At 47.1% G+C, this 14,892-nt stretch overlaps 1 protein-coding gene across 1 annotated transcript; it reads left to right on the top strand.

The window, feature by feature from the left end:
• Positions 1-5,261: 5,261 nt before the first annotated feature.
• Positions 5,262-13,814, top strand: LOC309523053 (vomeronasal type-2 receptor 26-like). The gene is made up of 6 exons (XM_082206837.1): positions 5,262-5,532; positions 7,059-7,350; positions 7,643-8,452; positions 10,847-11,074; positions 12,040-12,166; positions 12,410-13,814. The coding sequence occupies exons 1-6, from the start codon at positions 5,264-5,266 to the stop codon at positions 13,306-13,308; spliced, it is 2,625 nt and encodes an 874-aa protein (XP_082062963.1). The 5' UTR covers positions 5,262-5,263; the 3' UTR covers positions 13,309-13,814.
• Positions 13,815-14,892: the final 1,078 nt, after the last annotated feature.

Here is a 14,892-nt window from a genome sequence, read left to right on the forward strand (position 1 = left end):
GGCACCCATTCAAATGCTATTTGAGGAAGGCCTGGCTTCGGCTGTGAAAGACGAATTGTCCCGGGGTCCTAGGGCGGATTCCATGGATCAGCTGACTAAATCTGCGCTGACCATAGGAGCGCGCCAGGAGGCGAGAGCTTTGGAGAGGCGGGAAGGGAAGGGGGAATGCTGGAAGGAGTTCCGCATTCCTGAGATTCCAGAGACAACTTTCCCGCCGGCAGAGCCGATGGAAATCGGAACAGCGCGCGCGCGCGCAGTTTCAAAGCCCAGTGAGGGGGCTAAGAAGGAGGGAAAAGGAGCCCGGAAATGCTATCTCTGCCAACAGCCAGGCCACTTTGCCAGAGTCTGCCCCCAGAGGAAGGAATGGCAAGGGATGGTGGGAGCTGTTGAGGGGGGAGAGCAGGGAGAACCGGAGCAGGTAAAAGCCAACGCCTGGTTGCCACAGTCGGGGCACAGCAGCCAGGCCAAAGAGCAGTGAAAGTGCCCATGCCAGCAGCTCCTCAACCTGCTCTAGTGGTTGAAGTGTCGCTAGAGCTGCAAAATGGACACCCCCTAAAGATAAAGGCGCTGTTGGACTCAGGCAGCTCCTGCAATTTTATGAGCAAAGAGTTTGCTGCTGAACACCAGATACAGACGATCCCTTTAAGCAACCCCCTGCAGGTGACCACGATTGATGGCAGGGAGTTGTTGGGAGGAGGAGTCAGCTTGCAGACCGTCCCAATGATAATGAGGGTGGCAAGGCACACAGAACTGATAGCGTTTAATGTGGCCACCTTGGGAGGAGCTCCCATTATTTTGGGAATGAGCTGGCTAGCGCTACATGATCCGTTGGTGGGCTGGCATGAGAGAGTGGTTTCCTTTGGTTCAGCACATTGCTTAGAACACTGCAAAGGGGGAAAGGGTTCAGCAGGGGCCCAAGCCACCCTAGCAGGGACAGAAGTAATGGAGAAGGTGAAGGTACCACCACAATATGCAGATCTCAGCGACGTGTTCAGCGAGAAGGAAGCTGACCAACTACCCCCGCATAGGCCCTTTGACTGTCAAATCAATTTACTCCCTGGAGCACAGCTTCCTGTAGGCAAGTTGTATGCCATGTCAGACAGAGAAATGCAGGAGCTGCAAGAGTTCATTGACAAGAACCTGAAGAGAGGCTTCATCAGAGAGTCCAAAGCAGCGGGGGGTAGCCCAGTGTTTTTTGTGGATAAAAAAAACACGGACAAGCCGAGACTTGTGTGTGACTTTAGGGGGTTAAATGCAGTGACAGAACCAGTGGCTTTCCCTATGCCCAGGATTGACGACATTTTGACCAGGGTGCAGAAGGGAAAGATTTTTACCAAGCTGGACCTAAGGGGGGCGTACAACCTGATACGTATAAGGAAAGGGGATGAATGGAAAACCACCATGTTCACCCCTTTGGGGGCATTTGAATATCTCGTTATGCCTTTTGGCTTACAAGCAGGCTCGGCGTGCTTCCAATCGTTTATGAACCACGTACTGGGGCCTTTGCTTTACAAGAATTGCGTGGCCTTCCTAGATGACGTGTTGGTGTATTCGGAGAATGAGGAGCAGCATGTGAGAGACGTCAGAGAAGTGTTGAGCAGGCTGCAAGCCAACAGGCTGTGGGTGAAACTGGAGAAGTGTCAGTTTCATACCAAGGAGGTGGAATTCCTGGGGTACCGCCTGTCAGACAAGGGATTGGCCATGGATCCCGGCAAGGTGCAGGCAGTGCTGGAATGGAAAACACCCAAAACCAAGAAGGATGTGCAGAGGTTCCTAGGGTTTGGAAACTTTTATCGTAAGTTCATCCGAAACTTTGCACACCTGACGGCGCCCATTACGGACTGTCTCAGCAGTAAGAAGAAATTTGTTTGGACTGCGGAGGCGGAGCGAGCGTTTGAGGAACTGAAAAGGGCCTTCGCCTCTGAAGGACAACTTCTGCATGTGGATTTACAAAAAAAGATGAGAGTCGAAACAGACGCATCAGATAGAGCCATAGGGGCGGTGCTTCTTCTGCAGCCAGGGAAGGAGGAGTCAGAGTGGCGACCGTGTGCCTTTTTTTCGCGAAAGCTGAACAAATCCGAGAGGAACTACACGGTGTACGACCGAGAACTTCTTGCTATTCATGAGGCTTTCCGGAGATGGAGGCACCTGCTAATTGGTGCACAACATGAGGTGCAAGTGTGCACAGACCATAAGAACCTAGAGTATTGGAGAACTGCGCGAGTGCTCAACCAACGGCAGTTGAGATGGGCCCAGGAGTTCTCCAAATTTAACTTTGAGATTTGTTACGTGCCAGGCCCAGAGAACGTTAGGGCGGACGCTCTCTCACGTAAACCTGAATATTTGGAGGGGGAGGGAGCACCAGAAGAAACACATGTCATTCCAGAGGACCGCTGGGTGTGTGGGGCGGCATGGGTGGGACAAAGGGAACTGGTAGAGGGAACGGTGCATGATGAATACGCCCAAGACAAACTCAGAGGTCTCAGGAGGGAGGGAGACAAACCCGGGGGTTTTGAGGAGAGAAACGGGGCATTGTATTACAAGGGAGCGTTATATATACCTGAAGGGGAATTGAGGGAGAAGGTACTCAAGCAACTGCACGATAGCCCCACCGCAGGGCATTTTGGACAACACAAAACCATGTGGCTGGTTACCAGGGAATTTTGGTGGCCCAAGGTCAGGGAAGATGTGCGGGAGTATGTGAGAGGGTGTAACCAATGCCAGCGAGCCAAGGGGGAGAGGCGGGCACCGGCAGGGTTATTAGAACCACTACCCACACCTGAAAGACCATGGGAAACAGTGGCCATAGATTTTATGACTAATCTGCCAAGGTCCAGAGGGAAAACAGCCATCATGGTTGTGGTAGACCTGTTAACCAAAATGGCCCACTTTATAGCCTGCTCACATGCGGTCACGGCAGAAGAAACCACTAAATTGTTTGTAGAAAATGTGTTTAGGTTGCATGGCGCCCCCTTGAGGGTGGTTTCAGACCGAGGGAAACAATTTACTTCCAGGTTCTGGAGGAAGCTCATGAGCTTACTGCATGTAGAGGTTAATTTCTCAACTGCCCGGCATCCTGAAACCAACGGGCAGGCGGAAAGAGCCAATGGCGTCCTCCAGCAATATTTGAGGTGTTATGTGAATGATAGAGAGAATGATTGGGTGGAGAAACTGGCGTTGGCAGAATTTGCCTACAACAATGCAGAGAACGTGTCCACGGGGATGAGCCCCTTTTTGGCTAATTACGGGTGCCATCCCCGAGCCTTCCCAGGGGGGGAAGGGGAGAGCTGGAGCGTTCCAGCTGCAGAACAGTTCGTAGAAGAAATGGAAGCGATCCATCGCCAGCTCCAACTTAACTTAAACAGGGCCAAGGAGGGATATAAGAGGCAGGCAGACAAAAACAGAAGAGAAGGTGAAACCATTAGGGTGGGGGACCAGGTGTGGCTGTCAACCCAAGGGTTACCATTCAAAGGGGGTTGTAAGAAGTTAAGACCCAAAAGACTGGGCCCATTTGAAGTCACGCAGCAGGTCAACCCAGTGGCTTTCAGACTCCGGTTACCGAACCACATGAAGCTGCACCCAGTTTTCCACAGGTCGTTGCTGTCACCGTATAAAGGGGACAGAGAAGGGAGGGTCACTAGGGGACCAGCAATGGAGGAGAGGGAACACAGCTACCATGTAGCGGAGATTCTCGATTCCAGGTGGAAGGGAGATCAAGTAGAGTATTTGGTAATGTGGGAAGGGGAACCGGAGTCGGAAAACACCTGGGTCATGGCAGAGGATGTCGACGACGAGGTTTTAATAGAAACTTTTCATCAGAGGTTCCCACGTAAACCTCAGCCAGTGGCGAGGTTCCGGAGGGAATACTTTGCCACCACCGACGAAGAAGAAGAGTTGGAGGGGTTCCCTGATTCCGAGGAGGAGGAGGATTCAGTGAGCCGGAACGAAGACCGATGGAGGGAAATGTTCGAGACGTCTGAAGATGAAGAGGATTCTTTTCGGGGTTTTACCTCCTCACCGCCCAGAGGAGAGGGAATGGGCGGGGGTGAAGGGGGCCCTGGAGGGGAGGTGGATGTCAGGGAACTGCCATCGGAGGGACAGGTGGTGGAAGGGCTCACAGAGGTTGGGAGGGAGTCAGCAGCGAAAGCAGGGACCAGCAGGGGGAGAGATGGGTCCCTGGAGGAAGGTCTCATGAATGCGGAGAGAGACGCAGCAGCTAAAGCAGGAACTAGCAGGGAAGAGGGAGGGATCAGGGACACGTCCAGCGAGAACAGTGGGGAGGTGTCAGAAGCTCCCATAGGGAGGCCCATTCTTCGCCGGAAGCTGCCACGTCGTGAGTCCAGAAGACGCGTTTCCGTTAAGGAGCTTCTTTGCTGAAAGCGCTTCCGCAAACAACCACTGTCGGAATCAACAAGTGACTAGGGCAGACATGTTTGAGGAGCTCTGTCACACACAGAGGTTTGTGGAGTTGCACAAACTCTGAGGGACCACGATTTTACGCACAAGCAGCTAATCATCCCATCATACTACCCTAAGGAGTCTCAAAGGGGCTCACAATCTCCTTTCCCTTCCTCCCCCACAACAAACACTCTGTGAGGTGAGTGAGGCTGAGAGACGAGAGAAGTGTGACTAGCCCAAGGTCACCCAGCAGCTGCATGTGGAGGAGCGGAGAAGCGAACTCGGTTCACCAGATTACAAGTCCACCGCTCTTAACCACTGAACCACACTGGCTCTATAAAGCATCTCTAACAGATAGCCATCCAAACTCTGCTTCAAAACCTCCAAGGAAGGAGAGTCCATGGTCGGATCCAGCTCCTTCTTTGGTCCTTGGGAGCAAAGTTCAGGCCAAACTTCCAATTCCCAAAAACACCTTTTGACTTTTCTCCATCATGTTTTTCTCCAGCTCTGCACCTGCTGCCTGAGCGATTCAAGACTTCGGAAAGTTTTTGTGATGAAACTTATTCCACTTGGAATAATCAAAATTATAGTCATCTCCTCTTCTAAATGCTCAGGAGATATTTCTGGAGGTTACATCAGCCTCAGAAAGTAGCATGACCATATTAATTGCACTGTGTCTGGGAAAGAAAAAGTTGGTGCAGAGAATATTTCCTGTGTTGGAGACAGACAGAATCAAGATGCAGAGTTGGCAAAAGAGGGGTGTGCCTGCCTTGTGCTTCCTAGCTCTGAAGATATAGATGAAAACCACGCAGATTGGGAAAGCCCAGGCAGTTTGATCTTGCAAGAGTCTTTGGGTTCTTCTGCTATGCCTCCTTGGCAGGTAAGAGGAGGAGGAAGCAGAGCCAGAATGAGATCCCTGCTCCTTCTGTTGCTGCTTCTGCTGCTCATGATGCCCTTTGGAGTCTGCGGGAACCACAAGGCGAAGTGCCCCTTGAATCTGGTCAGGGATCAAACGGATGCTCGCAATTACTACTGGCCTGGAGACTTTCTCATCACTGGGATCATATCTCCAAAATACCTTTATAAGGAAACTCCATACGTCTTTTCTCAGACACCCTTCGCCAGGGCTGAGAGGTATATAAAATCCTATGTGGATAGGTTTCATGGTCCTCCAGTCCTAGTGGTTCCTATTTATCAAGGAAAGAGCGCCTTTCTCAGGGCTAGGGAGCCAAGGCTGTCCTCATGTTGCAGGTCTACCCTGCCCTGACCATTGGTCTTGCTGGCTGGGCTGATGGGAGCTGGGGGGTCCACTAAAAGATCCCACCCAAACCTCTCCCATTTCCTTGTTCCCTGGGTCTTCCTTAGTGAAACACTCTCCTACCTTTGATTCTGTGTTGCTTTCAGTAGAATGCAAGGATGCCAATGAATCTGGTCAGGAGTCAAAAGGATGCACTGAATTTCCCGAGCTGCAGGATGCCATGAAACTCAGGCAATTCCCAAGGCTCAAGGGTTTTATTCAATATTATTCCATTTGGACAATTCAGAAACTGTCGTTAGGGAATGCTAGTTTTACAAATGGAATTTAAGATCCTCTGGGTGACGTTTGGTGGCTGAAGAGCAGAAAAGATGTACTTTAATTGAAATGATGAATAAAATAATATGAATCAGGAGACTTCTTTCTTCATGGAGTCAGGTCTCTAAAATGTGAAAAGGAATTATTCCTTTTTTCACATACACAACTGGCCTCATTTCTAAGTAGTGAGATGTTTGATATTTCTTCACGTGGAATCCATAGGTACCTGTTTCCTATCCCAGAGGAAGGCATGAAACTCAAGCAATTTCCAAGCTGCCAAAATTATTTTATGTTTATTCTATTTGGATCATTTGTGAACAACCTTAGCCCAGTTCTCTTGACACAATACCACAGGTGACCTACAGCTCACCATGGGCTACATTAAAGGTTTCCTCCTCCAATCTCAGCACTTTTTCCTTTCTGTCACTGCTTTTTTAAAAAATTAAGGGTTGAACATTATGCTTCAAATAAAATGATTATATAAAAGAATACAGACCAGTGTGTGTCCTCATTGGTGGAGTCACTGATCCAAACATGGGCAAAATTATAGATTTTACCACACACTCAAACCAGAAAGCCACCAGGCCTCATGTGTAACTAAAAGGGGACTGAGGTATTTGGTGCTTCTCCTCGTTTTATCAAATTGTCTCTTATCTACCTATAGTCCAGCCCCTTGGAAGAAGCCAAAGACCACTGCAGCAAAAGCAGCCCTTGCAGCAACTTCCCAGTATATCACACATTTTGAGGGGCGCCTTCATTTCTTACTCATAGAACCATAGTAGAAAAGAATCTTCGGGTTGTAGAGATGGAAGGAACCCGGAAGAATCTCACCTGAAGCATCCATGACACATGGTCACCTTCGGAGGGAGTCTCTTCCACTGTTGAACAGCTCTGTGTGCTGTTTGCATCAAAGCTCCGGTCATGGAGCAGAGATCTCCAAATTTTTGTTCTATGCTAGACAGGAAAAGGTTTGATATTAATGTAAAAGGATAAATAAATACTAATCTGTGTGGATTATATAATGTTTCCTCCATCCCATTAATATGAATATCAGTTTCACTCTTTTTAAAGGATTCATTTATTGCAGGGAGGCACCTAGGTTTCACTGGCACGTGTTGCCTTTCCCGCTCACCATCGTAGAGATCAACCAGGATCTCAGGCTCTTACCCAACATCACCCTGGGCTACAACCTCTATGAGAACCATTGCTATGCAAGGATGACTTCGGACGCCATGCTAGAGCTGCTTGCAGGCAGTGGATGCAATATTCCCAATTATCACTGTGGAGAACAGAATCCCCTGCTGGCTGTTCTTGAAAGAAGCAACACTTTGATCTCAAGAGTGATTTCAGCCTTGTCAGGCATCTACAAAATCCCACAGGTAAGTAGTGGGAGAGCATGGAGGGACAGAGAATTTCAACTGCGTAGAATTCTACTTTCTCTTTGGATAGGTCAAGCAGGGATATTTTTCAAAATGGGAAAATCCTGAGCTATGGATCCAACATCCCTTTTTCAAAATTGAGCCTTCACTAACTTGACACCTCCAGATGTTTCAGACTACAACTCCCATCAGCCTCAGCCAGCAGAGATTTAGATATCAGGCATTTCATATGATTAAATACCCGTTATGCTGAAAGTAAAATAAATTGGTGATCTTTTGCTTTCCTTGCTAGATCAGTTATGGCTTCACTGCCCAGGTTCTCGCAGGTAAAACCCTGTTCCCTTTTGTCTACCGGATGACTCCCAAAGAGGAAAGTCAGTACCAAGGGATTGTTGAATTGCTCCTGTATTTTGGATGGACGTGGATTGGCCTCTTCACTCCAGACAATGACGATGGAGAAAGATTTGTGAGCGCTGTGAAACCTCTGATGCTCAGCAAAGGGATCTGCATTGCTTTATCAAAAAGAGTACCAGAAAATGATATGAATCAATTTTTCTGGCCTGGGGAACCTTTTTTCCTATGGAGACAAGTTGGGGTATTTGTTTCCTATATAACCAGTGCACTGAGTATCCTAGCATACGTGGTAATACATCATTTCTATGAGAAGGAAATGGGGGGAAAAGTCTGGATCACAACAGCTTTGCTAGAAATCAGAGCTGGCATTTACCTCCCTCCAGATATATTCCAGCACCTCCATGGTTCTCTGTCCTTTGAAATTCAGACTGGAATAAGGAGCAGCAAAGGTGACAAATATACATGGCAGACCAATCTTGAGTATTATTTTGATGAAGCATTTTGGTGTTCATATTCAAAGCATCTGTTGTCCGTGAAAGGCAGGATAAGATGCAGAGAGGAGGAGAACCTGCAGCCATTGCCCCAAGAGGAGCGGGACAGAGCCCTGTCTCATGACAGCTATGGCACTTACATCAATGTTCAGGCTGTGGCTCAGGCCTTGCATGCTTCGCTTTCATCGAGATCCCAGAGGAGGCTGATGGTGGAGGAAGGAGAGCAATGGGGACACGCAAGGCTACAGCCGTGGCAGGTATTTCCTTCCCCGTTTTGCAAACTGCAGTCCACACAGATGCTGATCTTGACTGTGGATAAACATGCAGAATATCATAGTTATTATTAGTATTAGTAATTGTAGCATACAGCCCAACATTTCTCTGATGAAAATAGAAACGTCCCATTCCATAATGATAATCACTGGGCAACAATTTTTTACTTTTTGAATGTTGTCTAGATTTCTACAACAGCTTTAGGGTATTTTTGCACTGCTGAATCAGGAAATGGCATCCATTTATCTCCATCAGGTCAGGTTTTTGTGCTATGTTGATTTGAAAAAAATCAGATCTTGTGACAAAATCGATTACATTTTTGTGGCATTATCGGCTGATTTTTGTCAACACATATCATCCTAAATATGTTTTTAAGAGAAAAAAAATGTTTTTCCAACAACATATATTGATTACCTGATAGAAACATGGATTACTGTAAACTGAATGGTGGGCATTGATAAAGGTAAGTACACGTAAATTGCATGTTGCTTCACCATTTTTCAAACTTCAGGGCTTGAACTTCTTGGAACTCCTGGAATGCTCAGCGGCAGGGAGGTCTCTCTTCAGAGTCCAACAGTAGTCAGCCATCATGACTGCGTCCCAGCGACCCTGATACCTGGTCTCCATCTCTTTCATGTCCTGATGGAATCTCTCCCCCTGCTCGTCACTCATTGAACCCAGGTTCTCAGGAAACCGGTCCATATGTGAAAATAGGTAGTCCATCTTGACGCTCATGTTGCAGCCCAGGTTTCTGAAAGCAGTCAGCATGTTGTTGACAAGTTCTGCGTAGTTTCTGGCCTTATTGTTGCCAAGAAAGTTCTTCACTACCAGAACAAATGCCTTCCACGCTTCCAGTTCCACTTCGTTCATTGAGTTTCCAAACTATGGATCTCTGATGAGCTGACGGATCTGAGGACTGTCAAAGATGCCAGCTTTCAAGTTCTCCATGGTCAATCCTGGAAAAGCCTGGCACAAGTAAGTGAATCAGTCACCATCCTTGTCCAGAGCCTTGGTACTCTTGATGCCTGTTGCGGAAGAAGCTGATGCAAGCACTGTCAGAGAGGTTTTTTTCCTTCAGTCTGGATGCCAACAGTTCGGCAGAGTCCTTTGACAAGCTGAGGTCGCAAACTAGATCATTCAACTCCTTTTGGGAAAATGGATGTGGAGCATCAAGAACCACTTCTTCTTCATGTCCTTCAACACTGGAGGCATCTTCGTCACTAATGTCAGGAAGTTCTCCGAAGATAGGCACTGGAATTTCATCACAATGAGCTACAGGACGATGTGCTGATTGAAGATCAGGATACTTGAGGCTGCTCCAGTTCTTTCTGTTGATCCCAGTCACATCAAGAGCGCAGAAGTAGCAGTCAGTGACATGGTTTGTCGGCTCCCTCCAGACCATGGGAATTCCAAAGTTCAGACTCCTCTTGCCATTGGTCCACCCATGAAGAGTCTCAGTGCATGCCTTGCACACCATGTGTGGCACCCAAGCTTTATCCTGGTCACCAAGTTTAATACCAAAATAACTTTATGCTTTGCCGCACCAATTTATGGAACATTTCAAGGTTTTATGACTTCAAACTGATCCCTTTTCGACATAATCACCCAGAACTATTGGACCTGAGTACTTCTTGTCATTAAAATAATCATTTCCAATCAAAACAATTATTTGACATGGCATTTTACCCCCACCAACTTCTTATAAAATGCTCCACACAAGCGTACATGTGAACAAAAACGCTAAAAAATGACATGTGGCCATAGCTCAAAAACTTGACCTGATTGAACAAAACCAATGTGATTTTTGGATTCAGTGCATCAGATTCGTTCTAAATCAACTGAAAAAACGCAGACAACAAATTTGTTGTTGACCAGTGTTTACTGTTGATATCCAGAGCTTTTTAGAGGCGGAACTCACTGAAACTCAGTTTTGGCACCTCTCAGGTGGGTGCCATAGAAAAATAGCACTCTTTATACCCCACACGTCTTTTTGGGTTGCCTCAGCACTCTGGGCAGCTCCCAACATAAAGAAATTCATACTAAAATATTAAACATAATAAAAATTCCCGATATAGGATTGGACGCCTTGTGGGTTGGATAACTCCACATCTGCTAACATTTCTCCAATGAAAATAGGGACATTCTAAGCAAAGTTGGGAAATTCCAGGATCAAATGAAAAACTGTCTCTAATTCAGGGACATCCCTGGAAAATTGGAGCACTTGCAGAGTCTGTAGTAATAAAAATGGCTGAATAGGAATTCCAGTCTACATGAGATACACGCAGCCCCAAATCATAAGAGGTTGAAGTGAGTAGGACTGAGATATCCATCTTGGCTTCCCGTTTTCTTAATGCTGGTGTTTTCCCCTGCCATTCCAGCTTCACCCTTTCTTAAGAGAAATCCAGTGCCTGAATACTTCCAGAGGCAGACTGTGCTTGGATGAGAACTGGGAGCTACCAGCGGACTTTGATATTGTGAACTGGGTGATGTTTCCCAATATCTCTTATGACATTTTGAAAATTGGGAATATAAGGAGAGATACGTCTGCTGGAATAAAGTTCACCATTAACCCAGAAGCCATTGAGTGGCCCAGGAAATTCAACAAGGTAAGGGGAATCACAAAGGGAGAAGGCTAGGAGATGATTACTATGTTTTTCCTTAAACAACCGCTGAAAAATGACCATATCAGGATATCAGGTTGACCAATGGTGTCTTGACCGTCAATAACAGCTGCAACCACCACTCTTTCTTTTCACAGCAGCTGAGATAGGAGGTGAATTTGGGGTGCTCAAAGAAAGGATAGAGCACAGAGGTCCTCAGAGAAGACACCAGAATCTTCGACAGAAAGGACTACGTAGATAAGAAGAAAAGGGAAAGCCCCTAGTAAAAGTGAACTATTGGGTTTTCATACATGCAGAAGGATGGAAAGTAATTTATTTTAGAAATGATAATTACTGATTTATTGTGGATATTTTAAATTTATGGAGTAAGCTCACTTGTAGATGTTGCAAATGTTAAACTATTGTATGTGCAGAAATTGAGAGGTGCACGGCTGTTGGTGAAGGATGAGAAGTTAAAAAAAACCCTCCTATTGTAATATAAGGTTAATGTTAAGGAATGGCATATGAACTAGAAATAACTAGGGCATTCATCAGCAATAAGAGGAAACCTTGCATGCCTCAAAAACAGAGTGAGGGAAACCACTATTTGGAAAAGTTATATTAAATTTGTCTTAATTAGTGATTGAGAGATTATCCGAATCCTGAACTTTGGGGAAATCACATTTCAGACTCCATTGCCATTTTCTTTGAAGATTTATTAAGCAGGGAAGCAGGTAAATGGAGAAGAGGAATCAGAGTTCTGTGGCGCAAACCTCAGTTGTCCCGAACGAATTATGAAGAACAAGATATTCTGGTCACCCCAATGGTCAGTGGGGGGTTGAAAGGACCCTGATGAGGGGTCAAAGGCTGCAGCCCAGAGATCCATTTGAACTCACTCTATGAGTGAATTACATACAAACAAATACTCCTAACTGTTCCTCTTTGTTGCACCTTCTTGTCTTTCTGGTTAGGCCGTGCCTCGTTCCAGGTGTAATGAAAAATGTCGACCTGGATATGCCAAGGTGGTTCTAGAAGGAAAGCCCATTTGCTGCTATGCTTGTGCTCGGTGTGCGGAAGGGACCTTCTCCGCCCAGGAAGGTGGGTGACTCCAAGGGGGAAGGTATTTCTGGAGAGAGTAAACACAGGGCAGAAATCCAGTCTCACACACTTTTTGTGAGATTTCTGCAGACATTGGGGAATGTGGCTCCTTCCTCAACGTCTTTACAATCACCTTCATTACATCCTGGAAGAAGAAATCTCTAGGATTTCTTCAAAATGTAATCGAGTTCAGATCATTAGGGATATAACTGATGCTGCAGCCACTCTTTTTCTCTTCCCCAGATGCAGAACATTGCACCAAATGCTCAGAAGATCACCATTCAAACAAGGACAGAGATCAATGTGTCCCCAAGATTACCACCTTCCTGACTTATGGAGAATATTTAGGAATGTTTTTAGCTTCCGTTGCCCTCTTCTTATCTATAACAGCAGGCACTGTGTTGGGAATCTTCATTAAATACAAGGAAACTCCCATAGTCAAAGCCAACAACCGGGACCTCTCCTACATCCTCCTCGTCTCCCTCCTGCTTTCCTTTCTGTCCTCCTTCCTCTTCATCGGGCGCCCAAGGAAAGAGACCTGCCTTCTCCGACAAACGGCCTTCAGCATCATCTTCTCAGTTGCTGTTTCTTCTGTCTTGGCAAAGACCATCACGGTGGTGCTGGCCTTCCTGGCCACAAAGCCCGGGAACAGGGTGAGGAGATGGCTGGGCAAGAGTCTGGCCAACTCCATTGTCATCTCCTCTTCTGGGGGGCAAGTTCTCATCTGCACCATCTGGCTGGGCTCTTCTCCCCCATTCCCAGAGCCTGACATGCGCTCCCAGGTGGAAGAGATCGTCCTGCAATGCAACGAAGGGTCTGTGGCCATGTTCTACGTTGCCCTCGGCTACCTGGGCTTCTTGGCTGCCACCTGCTTCACGGTGGCTTTCCTAGCCAGGAAGCTGCCTGGCTCCTTCAACGAAGCCAAGCTGATCACCTTCAGCATGCTGGTCTTCTGCAGTGTTTGGGTCTCTTTTGTGCCCACCTACCTGAGCACCAAGGGCAAGTACATGGTGGCCGTGCAGATCTTCTCTATGTTGGCCTCCAGCGCTGGGCTTCTGGGCTGCATCTTCCTTCCCAAGTGTTACGTTATTGTGCTGAGGCCTGATCTGAACACAAAGGAGCACCTGACAACCAGAAATTAAGGGGACACCTGATTCTTAAAATAGTCCATGTTCCTGATGTCCAGAAGTGCATAAAGGAAACACAGCTACTCCTCCATGTTCCTCCTTTTCCACCTCTGAAAGGGATTATGTTCATTCTTAGCCCAGCTTTTATGTAGTCCTGTTCACATGAACCGGAAGATGGGAGGAAATGTTTTGCTACCTTGCTTTGCCCATGACTACAATGAGTCCTGGTGTACTGCCCGTAGTTTGTAAACTATTATCTTTTAATAATTTTGTGTTTTGGGAACTTATATTTCTCTCACAACAAGATAGTCTAGAGGGAGATAGGAGTTAGGTTTTTTGGTCTGTTTGCTTTGCATATCAATTCTGATATTCAACAATACTTTCTAGTTATGTCATTTCTAGATATTCAAATACCTATGCTCCATTTTCTACAGGTATGCTGTATCATTCAGAAGTTCACATCATTTTGTTCTCCTAAACTTTGTATATTAATAAATTGAGAAATTCATTTAAGTTCTCTTCCGTAGTCTGGGGGTTTAATTTCTGTATTGTGTAAGCTCTGCTCCCTGTTCCAAAGAGTAGCAACTGACCTTAGCCAATCCTTGACTGGAGTGCAATGGATTTTAATGCGTTGTCCAGAATATGACACATTGTGCACTGATGTTGAGTGGATCACCAGATTACGAGTGAGCCAGCAACAAGTTCAGCATTGGAGGGAAGCAATGAGACGATGTCAGATAGTTGGATTCCCTGCCTGCCAAACCTTTTCAGAGGAGGCATCTGTCAGGGAACTGACATCAGAGGAAAGGGAGTTGGTAGGGCTCCCAGAGACTGGGAGAGAGTCAGCAGCCAAAGCAGGGACAAGGAGGGGGAGCGAGGGGTCTCTGGAGGAGGATCTCAGTAATGCTGAGAGAGACGCAGCAGCCCAGGCAGGAAACAGCAGGGGAGAGAAAGGGGTGAGAGACACATCCAGCAAAAATAGCGGGGAGGTGTCAGAAGCAACTGCAGGGAGACCCATGCTTCGCCGGAAGCTGCCACGTCGTGAGTCCAGGAGACGCGTTTCCGTTAAGGAACTTCTTTGCTGGAAGCGCTTCCGCAGGCAGCCACTGTCAGACTCTACTAGTGACTAGAGCAGACATGTCTGAGGAGCTCTGTCACACACAGAGGTTTGTGGGGCCGCACAAACTCTGAAGGGGCACAATTTTAAGCACAAGCAGCTAACCATCCCCTGACAGCAGTCTGACAGTCTCTGTACGCTGCCTGTGCAGGAGAAAGCATCATGAGCAACCCAGTCGGAACCGGAGAGGCAGGGGTTGGAGCTGGTCCAAGCTTGGAAGAAAGGTATCAAGCTCTGGAGGTCCAACTTGCGCTGCAGACGGCGAGGCTCGAGGAGAGAAGGGCTCAGGATGCTGACAAAAAGGGGAGAACCACTCAGTTCCCCAGAAAGGTACCAGGATTGGTGCAGAAGTTTGGGGGGGACCCCAAGGATTACCATGCCTTTAGGACCGAGATGCAATATGCCCTGAATGTGCAGTTTGATGAGTTCCCTGATGAGGAATCGCGAGTTGCTTTCGTAATTGGGCATCTTGAGAAGGGGGC

This window comes from Podarcis vaucheri (genome assembly GCF_965113315.1).
Source record: "Podarcis vaucheri genome assembly, chromosome: 18".
Taxonomy (NCBI): domain Eukaryota; kingdom Metazoa; phylum Chordata; class Lepidosauria; order Squamata; family Lacertidae; genus Podarcis; species Podarcis vaucheri.